The following is an 18,773-nucleotide window of genomic DNA, read 5'->3' as shown; positions in this document are numbered from 1 at the left end:
CAAACTCTTCTGAAAAGAAATTCAAATCTGAACTCAAAATATAACTATACTGATCATACTTTTTCACTTAACAATACTGGTCCTGGACATATAAAGAGATCAAAGTGAAGGTAAGGCCCAAAAAATGTTAATAGCTTTACTTTTTGTTATTAAAAAAACCTCAAAAGTGAGAACCCCTTGGCTGGGGAAAAGCTAAACAAATTATACTTTATGAATATAATATGAGGCATATGGATATTTTATAAAGCATGTGGAGATATAGTTTATGTTTCATCACCTCTTTGGACCAGGCAACTCTCCGAGACAGGTTATAAAGAAGGAACTGACCTGCCTTTGTCAGAAACCACATAGAAGCAATTTATTATTTGGAAATTCTGTAAACCAATGAAATCACGGTCCTTTTCCTTTACCTCTCTTAAGGAAGAAAGAGAAGAAAAACCAGGAAAGTTATATGAAATAATTTTAAAAAAATAAAATTTGTGTGTGTGCATGTGTGTATAAAATGTTACTTGAGGGCCGCTAGGTGGCGCAGTGAATATAGCACTGGCCTTGGAGTCAGGAGTACCTGGGTTCAAATCCGGTCTCAGACACTTCATAATTACCTAGCTGTGTGGCCTTGGGCAAGCCACTTAACCCCATTTGCCTTGCAAAAAAAACAAACAAACCTAAAAAAGTTAGAAGAGAAACAGATCATATACTTCTTACATCTATGTGTAGGAGATGTATTCTTAACCAAACAAGAGATAGGACAATTATATATGTGTGTGTATGTGTATATACATTCATATATATTTATATATCTAAATATATATGACTAATAATTATTCTCCAGTAGATAAATGGTCAAAGGATATGAACAAATGCTTACCAAAAGAACTGCAAAGTATTCCCAACTATATAAAAATGCTCTGAATCACTAATATAAGAAATACAAATCAAAACACTCAAAAGTTTTATCACATACCTTGAAAATAGGCAGTAATTACAAAAAATGTCACCAGTTAATATTGGAGGGGTTGTAGAAGAAAAGCTCACCAATAATTAAGGGAGTTAGTACAAGATTTTGAAAAGTAATTTGAAATTAAATAAAGTGGTTAAGATAATCCCAAACCTTTTAACCAGAGACTCCATTACTGGGCTTATATTCCATGGAAACCATCAAGAAAAAAGTACCCAAAATATTTATAATAGCACTTTTTTGTGATAACTAAGAGTTGGAAATTAAATAAGATGCCTATCAGTTGGGGAATGGCTGAATACAAATTGTGGTACATGAATGTAATGGAGTATATGTGATGAATACAGAGAAGCATAAAAGGTCTATTTATACAATATAAGTGGAAAGAATAATGACACACCAAAAATCAAAAGTAAATGTGGGGATGGCTAGGTGTTGCAGTGGATAAAGCACTGGCCCTGGAGTCAGGAGTACCTGGGTTCAAATCCGGTCTTAGACACTTAATGATTACCTAGCTGTGTGGTCTTAGGCAAGCCACTTAACCCCATTTCCCTTTCAAAAACCTAAAAAGAGAAACAAAAAACAAAAACAAAAGTAAATGTAAAAAAAATAACAAAGATCAAGTTAGACTCTAAGGAAGACATATGAAGAGACACCCCCAACCAACCTCTTTGTGGAATTGGGAGGTCCATAGGTATTATACATTGGAATTGTGCTGATTTTTTTTTTCTCTATAGAAAATGCTCCATATGGAATGGTTCTCTGTGAAGCATAAGGGGACAGATACTTGGGATAATTACGTTGATCAAAAAAACAGAAAATATCAATAAAATTTATTTTTTAAAAATTAGGCTAGTTGCTTTATTTTCTGTGCTCTCCTGCTGGGTCTGGAGGATAAAGTTCTCAACTCCAATATTATGTGGCAGGGTGGGGTGGGAAATAATGAACAGGTGAGAGAAAAGGTGCTCTCAAAGGCCAGAAAAGTCAAAGCCAGGATTCTAGGACTTGAGCCCAAGGAGGGCTTTTGCACTTGGAACTAGGACTGTCTGTGCCCATCCATCTGAGCTAAATTGTGAACCTGATCCCCTTCCATGAGATTGGGTGGTGTAGCAGGAAGCAATTATGCCTCTCACATGTTGGAGGGAGTATGTTTGTGTATTTATGATTATGCCTTTGAAGTAAATATTCTTTTGTAAAATCTTAACTGACTGTAGTTAAATGGAACTCAGATGAAAGGAATACCTGTATTTACGGAAAAACCATTGGTAAGAGCTAAAGACATTTGCAGAGAGACTGGACATCCTACAACTCCTGAAAGAGGAGAAGAAAAAATATTTCATTTTCCAGTGGGGGGCCAGGATATTACATATCATTCCATTTACATAGCTCTTTAATTTGCAAAACATATAACAAATTTATCTCAATATATCCTTATTAATAGCCCTGCAAGGTAGGTACTATTATTATGCCCAGTTTAAAAGTGAGGAAAGTAAGGCAGAAGGTGGTTAATAGACTTATTAATAGAGGTCAGCTAGTGTCTGGATCAGAATTTGCACTCAACTGTCTCTAATAGATCTACTACAAGAACAAGATTCTGGTATGGTGTTGTGGGTGAAAAATTACATTTGCAAACTCATTTATTATTTTTAATTTTTAAAATTTATTTAAGGCAATGGGGTTAAGTGACTTGCCCAAGGTCACATAGCTAGGTAATTATTAGGTGTCTGAGATCACATTTGAACTCAGGTGCTCTATCCACTCTGCCACCTAACTGCCCCCTCACTTATTATTTTTAAAAGTTTCCAAAGGCAAAAAAAAAAAAAAAGCAAAATCTAATCAGGTGCCTTTGGAACGGATGACCAGACTGAAATCTGTAGTCACATTAACACTGATGTGTAAATATCAGATAAAGAAGAATCTGCGTACTCAGCGCAAACACATTAAAACACACACAAACATACACACATAGAGCAGCTGTCAAGGGGACATTGTAGAAAGTTGAAGCACATGTGCAAATCCTAAAACAAAAAGATCTTGCATTATCATCTTAAATGAAAAAAAAAACAACAAAGTCTAACTGTTGTTGTTTTTTTTGTCAATGCTCATAAGACTATAACCTGAAGATGGAGTGCAACTTTGTGATATTTGATTTCATGTGTCAGGAGTAGAAACTAAAAGAAAAACTCAAGACTCAATTAATGGGGGCAGCTAGGTGGCGCAGTGGATAAAGCACAGTGGATAAAGTCAGGAGTACCTGGGTTCAAATCCGGTCTCAGGCACTTAATAATTACCTAGCTGTGTGGCCTTGAGCAAGCCACTTAACCCCATTTGCCTTGCAAAAACCTTAAAAAAAAAGACTCAATATTCTACAGATCAAAGACTTTGATGAACAGTAGAAATCAGATGTGGTTGACTTAAACTGATACAGAGGACAAAAAGAAAAGGTTCTTTGAAGTTCTCAATTTGAAAGATATGGAAGAAAGAGACAAAAAATTTGAAATGTTGAAAAAAGATTATTTTTTCTAAAACAAAATCCCTTTGCACTGTTTAATTGCTGTTTTTTTCCTCTGATAAATATTTGCTCAGATTACTTCATAGTTTTCCATTCTAATATATGTTAATTAAATGAGTCAACTTTGCAAAGAATTTCATGTATAAGGATCTGAATGTGGGATAAATTTATATTGATTATCAATTAAGTTGTGCTATGTTAAAAGATCCAAAATAAAATACATAATTCTATTTTGCATTTGCCATGCATCTGGGCTATTTGTGTCACTTAAATTTTAACAATGGACATTCTTTGTTAGCTTAATATCTCAAGTTTTTCACAACACACTAAAAATTCATATTTTAGGCATGTCCCCTTTCATAAATGTAATATTTGCAGAAAAGGTAAGCATCATCTTCATGACAGAACCTGATATATGTTGGTTAATTTTAATTTGACCTAATAGTAAGCTAGGTTTTATGACTTCTCATCAATACTTTCTTTTAAGATGTATTGTCCAGGACTTGATCATTCTCATGCTGCCAAAAAGATAAAGATTATCTTCAGTAAAAATAATAATTCATTATTCTTTAAAAATGATATTAAATATCAATATAAATTAAGTCATATGCACAAAAAATCATTACTATTTTTATTTTAAAAAATACATCACTTTGATTACATGAAATTGAAAGACTTTTTATATAAACACAGTCAATGTAAAATGAATGAGAAAAAAAGCAGTTACGGGGAGGAAAAAACCTTTGCATCAAGTCTTACTAGCAAGGGTCTGATATCCAAGAAATAAACATGTAGATTTATAAATACACATACATTTAGTTGCAAAGATAAGAACAAAAACCTTTTCCTACAAGATAAGCAATCAAAGGATCTGAACTAAACAATTCTCTTTTTTAAAGATTTTATTTAGAGTTTTACAATTTTTCCCCCCTATTCTTGCTTCCCTCCCCCCACCCCACAGAAGGCAGTCTGTTAGTCTTTACATTGATTCCATAGTATGCATTGATCCTAAGTTCAATGTGATGAGAGAGAAATCATATCCTTAAGGAAGAAAAATAAAGTATAAGAGATAGCAAAATTACAAAATAAGATAACGGGGTTTTTTTCCCCCCTAAATTGAAGGTAATAGTCTGGTCTTTGTTCAAACTCTGCAATTCTTTCTCTAGATACAGATAAGTATTCTCCATTGCAGATAGCCCAAAAGTGTCCCTGATTGTTGCACTGATGGAATGAGCAAGTCCATCAAGGTTGACCATCCCCCCCATGTTGCTGTTAGAGTGTACAGTGTTTTTCTGGTTCTGCTCATCCCACTTAGCATCAGTTCATACAAATCCTTCCATGCTTCCCTGAATTTCCATCCCTCCTGGTTTCTAATAGAACAATAGGAACTAAATAATTCTTTAAAAATATTCCAAATTGTTTCTTGATTAAAGCAGATTGTTGTTGACTCCCTTTTTAAAAAAAAATATTCCAAACTCTGAGTAGTAAAAAGTAAATCATAATGGACCCTCATGTTTCATTTCATGCCCTGTAGATTAGAAAAGATGATATGGCATTAGTCAATGTTATAGGGATTGTGAAAAGACTGACACACTAATGCATTGTTGGGGGGAAGTATGAATTTATGGGGCAATTGGTGGGTACAAATGGTAAAGTAGTGTCAGGAAGACTTCATCTTAAGTTTGAAACACTAATTATATGACCCAGGGCAAGTCATTTAACTTGGTCTCAGTTTTCTTATCTGAAAAATGAGCTGGACAAGAAAAGGGTAAGCCACTTCAGTATTTTTGCCAGAAAAACTCCACATGGGTTTTCCATACTAGAGTTGGGCACAACTGAAATGACTGAACAACAAATGCAATTGTCCATCTGGAAAGCAATTTAGAATTATACAAAGATTTCTCATATATATATGTGTGTGTGTGTGTGTGTGTGTGTGTGTGTGTGTGTGTATATCTGCATGTGTATACTGAAATGTACGTGTGTGTCTCTCTATATAAATATTTTACACACACACATTTTATGGATATGTGTGTGTGTGTGTGTATATGTATATATATATATATATATATATTATATTTATGGTCAGTGATCAAAAAAATGAAAAAACTCCTTGTATAGATCAAAATATTTATTGCACCTAGAAACAATGTAAATGCTCATTTATTGAAGAATGGCTAAAAAAATCATGGTATATGATTATAATATATTATTGTACTTTGAGGACCAGTATGATCTAGAGAAACATACAAAGATGTGATCTATTGTAAAGTGAAGTTAGAATAACAAGAGAAACAGTATACTCAATGACACCACAAAAATGAAATACGATAATGAAACAAATTAAAACTGAATCCTGTCTAATTATTTGGCCCCAAAGAAGAACCCCTGCCTCTTTGCAGTGCCATGGGACCATAAGTCGGTTAGTTTAACTGAACTTTTCCTTTATAATAAGTTAACTTTTTTAATTATAGGGATGAGGAAAGAAAATGTAGTGGGAAATGTAACTGATACAAAGACAAAAAAAGCTATCAATAATCATTTTTTGAAAAAAGAAAGACTTGAGAATTTTAATGCAATCATGATAGAGTACTGATGATAAAGCATGATTTCTAGTTCTTTGTAGAGCAGTGCTAAACCAGAAGTATAGCACAAGGAAGATATTTCAGGCATAACTGATAAATAACATAGATTTTTTTTCCCCTCAGCTATACTTGTATCCAGGAAGGATTTTTATTTGGGAGGAGCAGTGGACACTTGGTGGATAGGGAGAGGAGCTTCTTATGTGCTCCTCTCATAAGTAATTTTCTTGTTATTTTGTTGAATTTATTATAAGCTTTTAAAAATTTGCCTAATCTCAGTTTCATATATAATCCTCATTTCTGTACAAAACACAAAGTTGATGTTTATATAAATATGCCTTTTATACATACTCCTGACTTACATATCTGAATTCTATTAACCAGTTTAACTTTTTAAGACTGATTGTTTTCTGAGAATAGTTTAAAATGAAATGTGGCAAATTTTTTCCTTTTTTTCTTTTAGACATCCACTCTTTCCATTATTAGCATTGTTGTTTGAAAAATGTGAACAATCTACACAAGGCTCAGAGGGGACAACTTCTGCCAGTTTTGATGTAGATATTGAAAATTTTGTTAGGAAGCAAGAAAAAGAAGGAAAACCATTTTTTTGTGAAGATCCAGAGACTGATAATCTGGTAAGTAAAAATTATTATGGCAAATATATATTTTTATGGCAATTTAAAGAGTTGTATAGTGATTAACTTTTTTATCCACCTTACTAATGCTATTCATATTCTTTATGGAACATACCTATTCATCCTTCCTCAACCCTCCCACTACACTCTCAGCTAAGAACTTTGCCTCATAGTGCATTGAAAGCAATGAGGCCATTTTCCAAGAGCTCCAGGTGTCTTCTGCTACTGTGTTTTCCTTCATCCCTGTCTCAGATGAAGAAGTGGCCCTTCTCCTTGTCTTTGATATAGTTATTGATCCCATACCATGCATTTCATCTAGTCACATAAACTTCAAATTCTCCCTATGTATACTTAATTCTTTACTACGTAAAAACAAATTCATTTCTTCTTCATTCCCCCATTCATCCATTCATCCTTGTAGGCTAATATCCTATATCTTCTCATTTTAGTGGTTAAACTCCTTGAGAAAACTTTCTCCAATTAGTGCCTTTATTTCTTCCTCCTTTTCCCTCCCACTCTTTTTAAAAAATTTGTTTTTTAAATTTAAGGCAATGGGGTTGAGTGACTTGCCCAAAATCACACAGCTAAGCAATTATTAAGTGTCTGAGGCTGAATTTGAACTCAGGTCCTCCTGACTCCAGGTGCTCTATCCACTGCACCACTTAGCTGCCCCCTCCTTTTAATATATCTGCTGTCCAATATACAAGCTTATCATTCAGCTAAAGTTGCTTTCTTCAGAGTCAACAAAAATCTCTTAATTGACAAATCTGCTGCCCTTTTCTCAATTCTCATTCTTCTTGACCCCTCTATAGCTTTGACACTAAAGATCATTCTCTTCTCCTTGTTACTCTCTCCTCTAGGTTTTTGTGACATTACTTTCTTCTATCTGTCTAATCACTCCCTTAGTCTCCTTAACTGACTCTCTCTTCAGGACTTAGCTGTTAACCTTGGGTATTCCACAGGGCTTTGTCAAGGACCCTCTTATTCCTCTATACTCTCATCAGTTTGCATGGATTCATTTATCATGTCTTTGTAGGTAATTCTCAGCTCAATTCATCCAGTCCTATCCTCTCCTGATTTCCATTCTCATATTTATAATTGCCAATGGGCATCTGGAACTGAATGTCACATAAGCACCTTAAACTTAACATGTCCACTATTGAAACCATTATCTTTTCCCACAAATTCTCCCTCCTTTATAAATTTCATATTACTGTTAAGAGTACCATCATCCTTCCACTCTGTCTCACAGCTTTGTCTCCAGTCATGGGTTTTATCTTGCCAAAGTCTCAATGAGATCAAATTTGCTTCCTTATATCATAATCTCTAGTTCCTCTTGCTTGTTGACTAACTTTTAGGGGTTTGTTTAGAGAAATTTTGAGGCCAGGCTCTGCAGTAATTAGGGGGTTTCATCTTCTGAATGTCTCAACTTCTATTGATTGTAGCTGTGGTATCTAGCTCTGAAGAATAGAGAGATAATCTTTTCACTTTCATTTCTTTTAGTTTAAAGTACTTTAGACTAGATTTTGTCAGACTTCAGGAAAATACATTATTATAATAAGCAAGCATTGTTAGGTACATTCAGGAATCTATCATCACTCAACAGTGGCAGCAAATCATCATATAATTTTTTATGCTTTCCAACTGGTTGAGATTTTCATCCCAAGATAAGCATCTGTTTTTATAGTCGGTTTGCAGCCCTTAATAATTTAACAGACCCTTCTTCTCTATCAATTCTCAACACTATTTATTTGTTTCATTTAGTTATAGGGAGTTAGTTTGCCCAGTGGATAGAGCATGGTACTTGGAATCAAGAAGATCTGCATTCATATCCTGCCTCAAACACTGGTTATATAATCCTGGCCAGATCATATCATATCCTTATCCCTAAAATAGACATAATAATAGCACTAATGTCACAAGCCCATATGAGGATCAAATGAGTTAACATACATACACATGCACACACACACACACACACACACACACACACACACATATATATGTAAAGCACTCTATAAACATTCAAGGACCAAATGCTAGCTATCATCATCATCATCATCAATCTTGCCAGTTAGCCCCACCTCAAAATCCATTTTAACAATTTCTTTTACCTTTAATTGTTCCTGTTATCATTTCTTATTTATCTCGTGTGACAATGATAGCATTGTTTTACTTAGCCTAAGCTGGTTTTCCTTTAAGACACAAAGGCCATCTTCATAATTTGATTGGTTTTGTATGATTTTGGCATTAAAATATCCAACCTGTAGGCAATTGATGCTTCTTTGAGGAAATAGGACTTGGAGGTAATCTCTGGCTAGTGTTTTTGACCAGACTTGTATGCTCTGCTTCCCCTTTGGAAGGACTAACCAGGTCCATGTGGTATATAATGCCAAATTTTTGTAATTTATTGTGGGGCTCTTAAAAATGGTGAGCATGAGGGGACGGAGCCAAGATGTCGACAAGAGCAGATCATAAAACTTCGAAACTAAGGACTCTAACTAAATTTTTGAGAGACAGAACCCACAAAGGAACCCAGGGAGTCAGTTCTCCTACTCAAGGTAACCTGGGAAAGAGCAAAAAGGCTCTGCTCCCCGGGGTCGGAGGGGTGGCCCACCAGAGGGGTAGCCCACCAGAGGGAAAGAACTTCAGCCTCCTGGAGGCAGCCCCAGGGCTCTGGGAGCCCCAGCTCACAGCAACGGGGGAGTTTCCTGGGCTACACCCCAGGGAACACCAGGCACTAATTTGGGAACAGCAGGGGACCTCTGCCAGAGCTAGTGCATGAAGCCTAGCCCTCAGGGCACACAGCAAGCAGGGAGCAGCAGCTTGGCCAAGGCAGTCCTGATCCAATAAAAAGAAGCAGCCGGCCTGTAAGCAGGAGCCCCCAGGCCATGAGTCCATTGAACCTAGGGAGGGGAGTGAAGAGAGACTGCCAAACCCTGCCCCTGGAACAGGAATCTGGGGTTCTGACCACATTTAGATCCTGATCGCAGTCTAGGCCCCCCATAGAGCAGCAGGGCGCCCCCCACCTCAGCCCTGTGGTAGAGGGGGGCGCTTATGGTCATTCACAGACCAGGAGGGAGGACAGAGCCTCTCACACTGAGACTCTTGTGGGAGTGTCCCAAAAGCTCAGGAAGCACCCCCAAAACAGGCTAAGGCTGGTAAAATGAGCAAGCAGAAAAACAAGAGGAACACTATTGAGAAATATTTTGCCTGTGAGCCCAAGAAGGATGGAAACACTCAGTCTGAAGATGAGGAAGCACAAGCTCCTGCATCTAAAGACTCCAAGAAAAACAGAAATTGGGCTCAGGCTATGACAGAGCTCAAAAAAGACTGAAAATCAAATGAGGGAGTTAGAAGAAAAACTGGGGAAAGAAATGAGAGAGATGCAGGAAAAACATGAAAATGAAGTCAGCAGCTTAGTCAAGGAAATCCAAAAAAATGCTGAAGAAAATAGCATGCTAAAAACCAGCTTAGGTCAAATGGATAAAACAGTTCAAAAAGTTATTGAGGAGAAGAATGCTTGAAAAAGCAGAATTGGCCACATGGAAAAGGAGATAAGAAAGCTCCCTGAGGAAAACAAATCCTTCAGATAAAGAATAGAACTCAGGGAGATTGATGAATTTACCAGAAATCAGGACTTAATACTTCAAAACTAAAAGAATGAAAAATTAGAAGAAAATGTGAAATATCTCATTGAAAAAACAACTGATATGGAAAACAGATTTAGGAGAGATAATCTAAAAATTATTGGAATACCTGAAAGTCATGATCAGGAAAAGAGCCTTGACATCATTTTCAAAGAATTACTACAGGAAAATTGCCCTGATATTCTAGAAGCAGAGTGCAAAATAGAAATGGAGAGAATCCACTGATCCCCCACCCCGAGAAAGAGATCCCAAAAAACCAACCCCTAGGAATATTATAGCCAAGTTCCAGAACTCCCAAGTGAAAGAGAAAATATTACAAGCAGCCAGAAGGACACAGTTCAAATATCGTGGAGCTGCAGTCAGGATCACACAGGACTTAGCAGCAACTACATTGGAAGCTCGTAGGGCTTGGAATACAATATACCGGAAGGCAAAAGAGCTTAGGATGCAACCAAGAATGAACTACCCAGCAAGGCTGAATGTCCTCTTCCAGGGAAAAAGATGGACTTTCAATGAACCAGGGGAATTTCAAATGTTCTTTTTGGAATGGCCAGAGCTGAACAGAAGGTTTGATCTTCAAATACAGGACTCGGGTGAAGCATAGAGATTGGAGGAGAAGGGGAAAATATGAGGGACTTGATGATGAACTGCATGTATTCCTGCATAGAAAAATGACATTGATAATACTCACATGAACCTTCTCAATTAACAGAGCAGGTAGAAGGAACTTTTATAGATGAAGCACAGGAGAAAGCTGAATTTGAAGATGAAATATGGTGTAAAAATGGAGTCAATAGAAAAAAGGGAAATGTAATGGAAGAAAGAAAAAGGAGAGGGGGAATAGGCCAAGATATTTCATGTAATAAGATTTTTCTTTATTACAATGAGCTATTGCAATGATATGGAAGTGGGGAAGACAAGGGGGAATGAGGAAATCTTCGCTTTCATCAGAGGTGGCTTAGAGAGGAAACAGCATATATACTCAATGGGGTATAGACATCTGGAGTAGGAAGGGGTGGGGATGTGAATAAAGGAGGAGAGGATGGACCATGGAGGGAGAGTGGTCAGATATAACACATTTTCTTTCTTGCTTCTTGCAAGGGGCTGGGATTGGAAGGCCTGCCCAGGACCATGGGGCCAGGTGGATGCTGGGCCTAAGGGATGGTATGGGGGCTCAGGGCCTCTTGGCCCCAGGACCAGGGATCTGTCTGCTGCGCTACTCAGCAACCCTACAGCAGAGTCAGAGTGAAAGGAGAGAGAAAATATAGTACATGGTAGTGGAGAAATAAGAAAGGAGGGAGTTGTGATCAGCAATGGCAACAGTGGAAATATATGGAAGTAACTTTTGTGATGGACTTACCATAAAGAATGTGATCCACCCACAACAGAGTTGGTGGTGTTGGAACACAGACTCAAGCACATTTTTTTATTATTATTATTATTTGGGGGGGGGCGGTGCAGGGTAAATGGGGCTGGGTGGCCTGCCTGGGGCCGCATAGCAGGGTGATTGTTTGGGTGTCTGAGGCCGGATTCGGACCCAGGTGCTCCTGGCTCAAGGGCCAGTGCTCTGTCTGCCACCCAGCCGCCCCTACTATTGTTACTATTTTATTTTAGGTCTTTTTTTTTCTTTTTTTTGGTTTTTGCAGGGCAGTGGGGTTGGGGGGGCTTGCATGTCACACAGCTGGGTGATTGTTGGGTGTACGGGGTCAGATATGGGCTTGGGTGTCCTGGCTCCAGGGCTGGTGCTCTGTCCACTGCGCCACCTGGCCATACCCACAATTATTACTATTATTTTTTTAATTTAATTTTTTTTCTCTCCCCTTTATCACTCAAGTGAGTCTATACTTTTTGGGGGGAGGGGGTACTTTGTTTACTCTTAAACAAGAATATTTTATTAATGTGTAAAAAATTGTTTGTACAAAATGAGAATAAATATTAAATTACAAAAAAATTTTATAAAAATAAAAAATAAAAAACTAATAGTGGAACACACAAAAAAATAGCATTAGCAGAAGTGGGACTTAGTGCTATGGCAACCAAGATGACATGTTCTTGATAATCTTAAGTCCTTTTCACAGGTCAGGGAAAATTGTCTTTATACTGTTTTTCAATATTTTTTAGCTCACCATCCAAGACTTCCCACTCCCTTCAAGCTCTATAGGAAAAGGGAGGAAACAAAAAAAATCTTCTTGTCTACCTTGCCATTTCTTGTTCCACTAAGCATTGCTACATGTCTCTAAAACCACTGCCTTCTTGTACTGAGCAGAAGGGCGGTTGGTGCTGTTTTGCAGGGGCCTTACTCTGCTATCCTATTTAGTTCCAGATGTTGAAGTCCAGAATATCATTTGCTTCTGGATGGTCCATGAGAGTTAATGAGGTCAAGAACTGTCATGTATTGGGGCAGCTAGGTGGCGTAGTAGATAAAGTACGGGCCCTGGAGTCAGGAGTACCTGGGTTCAAATCTGGTCTCAGACACTTAATAATTACCTAGCTGTGTGGCCTTGGGCAAGCCACTTAACCCCGTTTGCCTTGCAAAAAAAAAAACCCTAAAAAAAAAAGAATTGTCATGTAGAGCAGGCCAGCCTAAAGATTCTGGCTACCAGCTCTTGGGTTTCCCTTCTTGTTAATGGTCATCTTGGAGACAGTGCAAGACTTTCCACTGCTAACCGTGACTAAGGGACTCAAGCAGTTTTGACCTCTTGAACTTCATCTTGCCATCCACTTTTGTGTTCCATTTCCATGTTTATGGATTCTGAAATGTTTTTACTGTAACATAACCCTCTGTTATTCCATCATTCCCTATGCTTTACTAGCCTTAGCATTGTCCATTATTCTCACTGTGTGACCACCAAACCCTTAGTTCTTTCTAAGGCTATACTTTCTTCTCCCAGTGGAATCCTTCATAAACTACTTGCAAGTCCCTTGTTCTTTTGCCAGTCTCATCCTGCCAAACTCCATTTTTGGATTATTTGCACTACACATTGTCTTTGAATGAACTGCTGAACAAAACTAGAGAAAATCATGAAACTGTGCTTACTGTATACACTACAAACTTATATTACATATTCCCAACTCAGTCTTTACTGCAGATGAGCAGTCTTTACTACACCTTCCAAATGAATTCAGTATTTCTTTCATCACAATGACTTTTCTAAATTTTCTCATCTTTCTTCAAGCATCCCATGGCACAGCCAACTCCAAGTTCCAGATGAAGATTTCTCATACTTCACTAAAAATGTTGAAACCATTCACCAAGAGTTCTCTCTTAACATCTCTAAGATGTCTTTTATTTTTTAAACATTTTATTTTTTTCTCAATTATATACACAAATAGATTTTTTATTTTTTAGGTTTTTACAAGGCAATGGGGTTAAGTGACTTGCCCAAGGTCACTCAGCTAGGTAATTATTAAGTGTCTGAGGTTGGATTTGAACTCAGGTCCTCCTGACTTCAGGGCCTGTGCTCTATCCACTATGCCACCTAACCACCCCACTACAAGTAGATTTTGACATTCATTTTTTAAAATTTTGAGTTCCAAATTCTCTTCTTCCCTTCCTTTCTTCCTCTTGCCCTAAAAATAAACAATTTGATATATATGTGCAATCATGTAAAACATTTCCATGTTAGTCATGGTGTGAAAGAAAACATAGACCATAAAAATCTCACAAAAAAATTAAGTGAAAAATAGTATACTTCTGCATTCAGACTCCATTAATTCCTTCTCTGGACATTTCTTATAGCACAATACTATTCTATCATTGTTTCTGTCCCATAAAAGATATAAATTCATAGGCTGAACTATATTTTCTAATAATGTATTATTCCTTTGTTGCTGTTTTTCAATCTGTCCAAGTCCCATTTGGGGTTTTCTTGACAGAAACACTGGAGTGGAGTCATTTCCTTCTCCAGTTCATTTTACAGATGAGGAACCTGAAGCAAACAGTTTGCCCAGGGTAACATAGCTAGTAAGTATTTGAGGCCAGATTTGAATTTAAGAAGATGAGTCTTCCTTTCTCCAAGCCCAGTGCTGTCTAGCTGCCTCTTATCAACATTTGTTAATTAACTGATTCTTACAGTTAGCACAGAAGTTTTATGATTCCCTCTCTACAAATAAGAAAATAAGCATAGTGTCATTTTTCCTCATAGTCAAATTTCTTAAAAGCCACAAGGCCATTGTTCAGGTCCAGGTATTCTGACTATGCAGTTACTGCTCTTACTGTGCTAGTGAAAATGTGCTGCATTTTAGTGATCCTCCTCCTCCTACCATTTATTACCAGTCTGACCTTCGGCAAATGCCTTAACCCGTCTAGACTTCAATGTCCCCATTTGTAAAATGAAGGTTTTGCCCTCTAAGGTCTTTCCAACTTATTATCCTCTAACTTGTATTTCTGATTTTTTTTTTATGTTTGTAGATGGTAAAAGCAATACAGGTTCTACGTATACATCTACTTGAACTTGAAAAAGTTAATGAACTCTGCAAAGATTTCTGCAGCCGCTACATTGCTTGTCTTAAAACTAAAATGAACAGTGAGACTCTATTGAGTGGAGAACCAGGAAGTCCTTATTCCCCTGTACAACCCCAGGTATTGTTAAAGCTAATTTTAATGGGGTTTCACATTAACTTATATGTGTGATATGGGAAGAATCCTTGTGGTTTATTTACTTGCAATATTGCTATATTTCTAAGTTCACATTATTGTTAGAGGGATAAAGTAAATTAATTCACTGATATATATGCAGCATTGGCAAAAGATATCTCATAACTAATAACTTGTTTGAATATTTTTGCTACCAAAGCATGTGAATTGTTTTATATCAGGGAAAAAAAGGGGGATGACTTGGCTTTAGTATTTTATTTTTATTTTTATTTTTTTAGATTTTTCAAGGCAATGGGGTTAAGTGGCTTGCCCAAGGCCCACACGGCTAGGTAATTATTAAGTGTCTGAGGTCGGATTTGAACCCAGGTACTCCTGACTCCAGGGCCAGTGCTCTATCCACTGCACTATCTAGCCACCCCTTTAGTATTTTTTAAAGTAGAAATCCATCTGCTAGATGGTGATCTTTAAATTCAAACGAGTGAGGTAGTTTTATGGCGATAGAATTGTAGTAGTATTGATATTCTGAAAATCTCTAAAATGTATAGGAATATACAGTGATATTAAGGATAAGAAAACAATCTAAGCAAAAGTCTGCTTTAGACCATAAACCAATAATTAGTTTTATAAAAAAAGATAGCCTTGAAGAAATGGGCACTAGAGGTTATTCAAGTTTTGCACTTTTTACTCAAGGCCAAAGATAAGAAATTCAACTAAAAGTTGGGATTTAAAACATGGGGGGAAAAAAAGCAAACTCTAGTCTGTATCTTAATTGAACTGATAGAAATTCAGCCTCATTTCCCAAACAGTTTATAGCACTCATTGATAATAATGATCTTTAAATATCTTTCAATCATTTAAGAAAGGATTAGTTATTTCATGCTTGGATAGGTGTTTATTAATCTGGACTTATCCATCAGAAGGAGTTAAAATTTTAAAAAATTAGAATTTTAACCAGTTAAATTTTTCATTATTTGGGATACTTTATTACTCAGACACTCTAGAGAAGATTTTACTATGATTTCTGATTATAAGATTTTATATCTGCTGAAAACTGTGTTAAAAAGTAAAAGAGAATACCAGTTTATTTGCTATTTTTCTTGTGTAGGTACTGGATTCTTCTCATTTTTAGACCCATTTTTAGACAGTGTCATTCTGCTTATGCAGACTGGGAGCTTTCCACAAAATCTAGGATGGCTGCAGGTCTTTGAAATATCTTGAGAGTGGTGCCTTTCAAATAAGGAGTCTTACCAGGACTGGGGCTAGAAAGATAATTTTTGGACATCTTTGGGCATTCTGAACCATTTTAGAGAGCCTTTTGTTGACTTGATTCAGTTTTAAGGACTCCTCTTGGGCAATTTAGAATTGCCAAAGCTCAGAAACTTTTCTGACATTATGTAGTCTCTAAATCTTAAGGCTAGAAGGATTCTCTCTCTAATATATGAAATGATGATTATGGGCCTTTTCTGATCCAAATCTTCACCCTAAGGAAATATCTTGGAGAATTTCAACAAGCCTTTGAAACATGACATAAAAATGTCTTTATGTTGGAACCTTAGAGGGCATAATATAAGTAAGAAAAAGTTCATTAAAATTTTAATTGATTTAAGCTTCTCCTAATGTCTGAGATTAGCTTTATCAGAAGAAAAACTGTTTTAGTTTTTTTTTATTATATGACTTTAATCCACAAAAATCTCTCTACTCTGTAAAATGGTAGCTGTGGCCACCATTAGTAAAATGATTCATTTTTTTTTCAGTACCATTTTTAAAAAAATTTATTTATTTATTTTGAATTTTACAATTTTGCTTCCCTCCCCCATCCCCCACAGAAGGCTGTCTGATAGTCCTTACATTGTTTCCATGGCTTATACATTGATCTAAGTTGAATGTGATGAGAGAGAAATCGTATCCTTAAGGAAAAAAATAAAGTATAAGAGATAGCAAAATTATAAAATAAGATAACATTTTTTTTTTAATTAAAAGTAATAGTCTTTGGTTTTTGTTCAAACTCCACAGTTCTTTCTCTGGATACAGATGGTATTCTCCATTGCAGAAAGCCCCAAATTGTCCCTGATTGTTGCACTGATGGAATGAACAAGTCCATTAAGATTGATCATCTTCCGGTCTCAGACACTTAATAATTACCTAGCTGTGTGGCCTTGGGCAAGCCACTTAACCCCATTTGCCTTGCAAAAACCTAAAAAAAAAGAAACCAAAAAACAACAACAAAAAAAATTGATCATCACCCTCATGTTGCTGTTAGGGTGTACAGTGTTCTTCTGGTTCTGCTCATCTCGCTCGGCATCAGCTCATGCAAATCCCTCCAGGCTTCCCTGAATTGCCATCCCTCCTGGCTTCTAATAGACCAATAGTGTTCCATGACATACATACACCACAGTTTGCTAAGCCATTCCCCAACTGAAGAACATTTACTTGATTTCCAATTCTTTGCCATCACAAACGGGGCTGCTATGAATATTTTTATACAAGTGATGTTTTTATCCTTTTTCATGATCTCTTCAGGGTAGACCCAGTAGTGGTATTGCTGGATCAAAGGGTATGCACATTTTTATTGCCCTTCAAACATAATTCCAAACTGCTCTCCACAAAGGTTGAATGAGTTCACAGGTCCACCAACAGTGTATTAATGTCCCAGATTTCCACATCCCTTCCAACAATGATCATTGTCCTTTCTGGTCATATTGGCCAGTCTGAGAGGTGTGAGGTGGTATCTTGGAGATGCTTTAATTTGCATTTCTCTAATAAGTAGTGATTTAGAGTAATTTTTCATATGATTATGGATCGCTAGTAAAATTATTTATTAAGAAGTATATGACACTAATTATTTTTATCATGATGACCCAAAACCAGACATTTGAGCACCAGTGGTTATTATATACTTAAAATTTAACAATGAAGAGTAAATTTAAGATATACATTAAAGTTGTTTAAGATTTAGTCAATAAAGGGGTGGCTAGGTGGCGCAGTGGATAAAGCACCGGCTTTGGAGTCAGGGGTACCTGGGTTCAAATCCAGTCTCAGACACTTAATAATTGACTAGCTGTGTGGCTTTGGGCAAGCCACTTAACCCCATCTGCCTTGCAAAAAAAACCTAAAAAAAAGGATTTAGTCAATAAAGTTTTGATTTCAGTTTTAAAAATTCAATTCACCAGACCAATGTACATGACAACTTTTGTTATAATTTTTTAATAGTGATTTATTATGATTTTTTTCAGTGTATGAATACTCCTATGATTTTGTTTCCCTGTTAAAAATATATATTATTTGGGTCTTATTGATAATGAGTATTAATTCAGTCTCTTTGAATATTGTATATTTGAACATCTTCTGTTTGGTGTATAAGACTAAACATGTTTCATCTTTCATATGACAAAGATTATGTTTTGTTCTTATGATAGGTTAGCCTGTGATTTTTTGTTTAGTATTTAAAGTTCTTTGTACTGACAGTGTCTCAAGGATGTGATGTGTGATGACACCGCAAATAACTCTTAAAGTGAAAAGGAATTGTTTTAAAGAGTGTTATCTTTTTAAATGTTTGTAACTTCAAAGGTCCATACATTATAATAGAGAAATTGCTCAGAATATTTTTAGAATTCTTTTGAATTGCTTTTAATTTTAGAGTATTCTTGGTCTTAGAGTAGAAGCAAATCCTTTTTTATTGAAGGTGGATTTGGTATTCAGAAAATAGCCCCAGACTATGGAGGTCTGCTGTTGGGGAGAATGGAGATGGATCCCCCCCCAGAGTCATGGATTTTTTTTTTTTTGGTACAGTTACCAAACTGTGTGAATGATAGCTATATCACAAAAGGAGTTTATGTATT

At 36.4% G+C, this 18,773-nt stretch overlaps 1 protein-coding gene across 13 annotated transcripts in view; it reads left to right on the top strand.

Annotated features, from left to right (window-relative positions):
• PKNOX1 (PBX/knotted 1 homeobox 1) overlaps positions 1–18,773 on the top strand; it is a 228,685-nt gene that overhangs the window by 84,468 nt on the left and 125,444 nt on the right. For 11 of the 13 annotated variants that reach the window (XM_074213901.1, XM_074213891.1, XM_074213895.1 and 8 more), the window contains 2 exons: positions 6,516–6,687; positions 14,749–14,919. In XM_074213901.1, the coding sequence (XP_074070002.1) occupies positions 6,516–6,687; positions 14,749–14,919 (343 nt within the window). Of the gene's footprint in view, positions 1–6,515; positions 6,688–14,748; positions 14,920–18,773 lie in introns of those variants that run through there. The other 2 variants (XM_074213902.1, XM_074213905.1) reach the window with 2 other exon arrangements.

Source organism: Macrotis lagotis, chromosome 1 (assembly GCF_037893015.1).
Source record: "Macrotis lagotis isolate mMagLag1 chromosome 1, bilby.v1.9.chrom.fasta, whole genome shotgun sequence".
Taxonomy (NCBI): domain Eukaryota; kingdom Metazoa; phylum Chordata; class Mammalia; order Peramelemorphia; family Peramelidae; genus Macrotis; species Macrotis lagotis.
The sequence above is the reverse complement of the archived record's forward strand: the minus strand, read 5'-3'. Positions and strand labels throughout refer to the sequence as shown.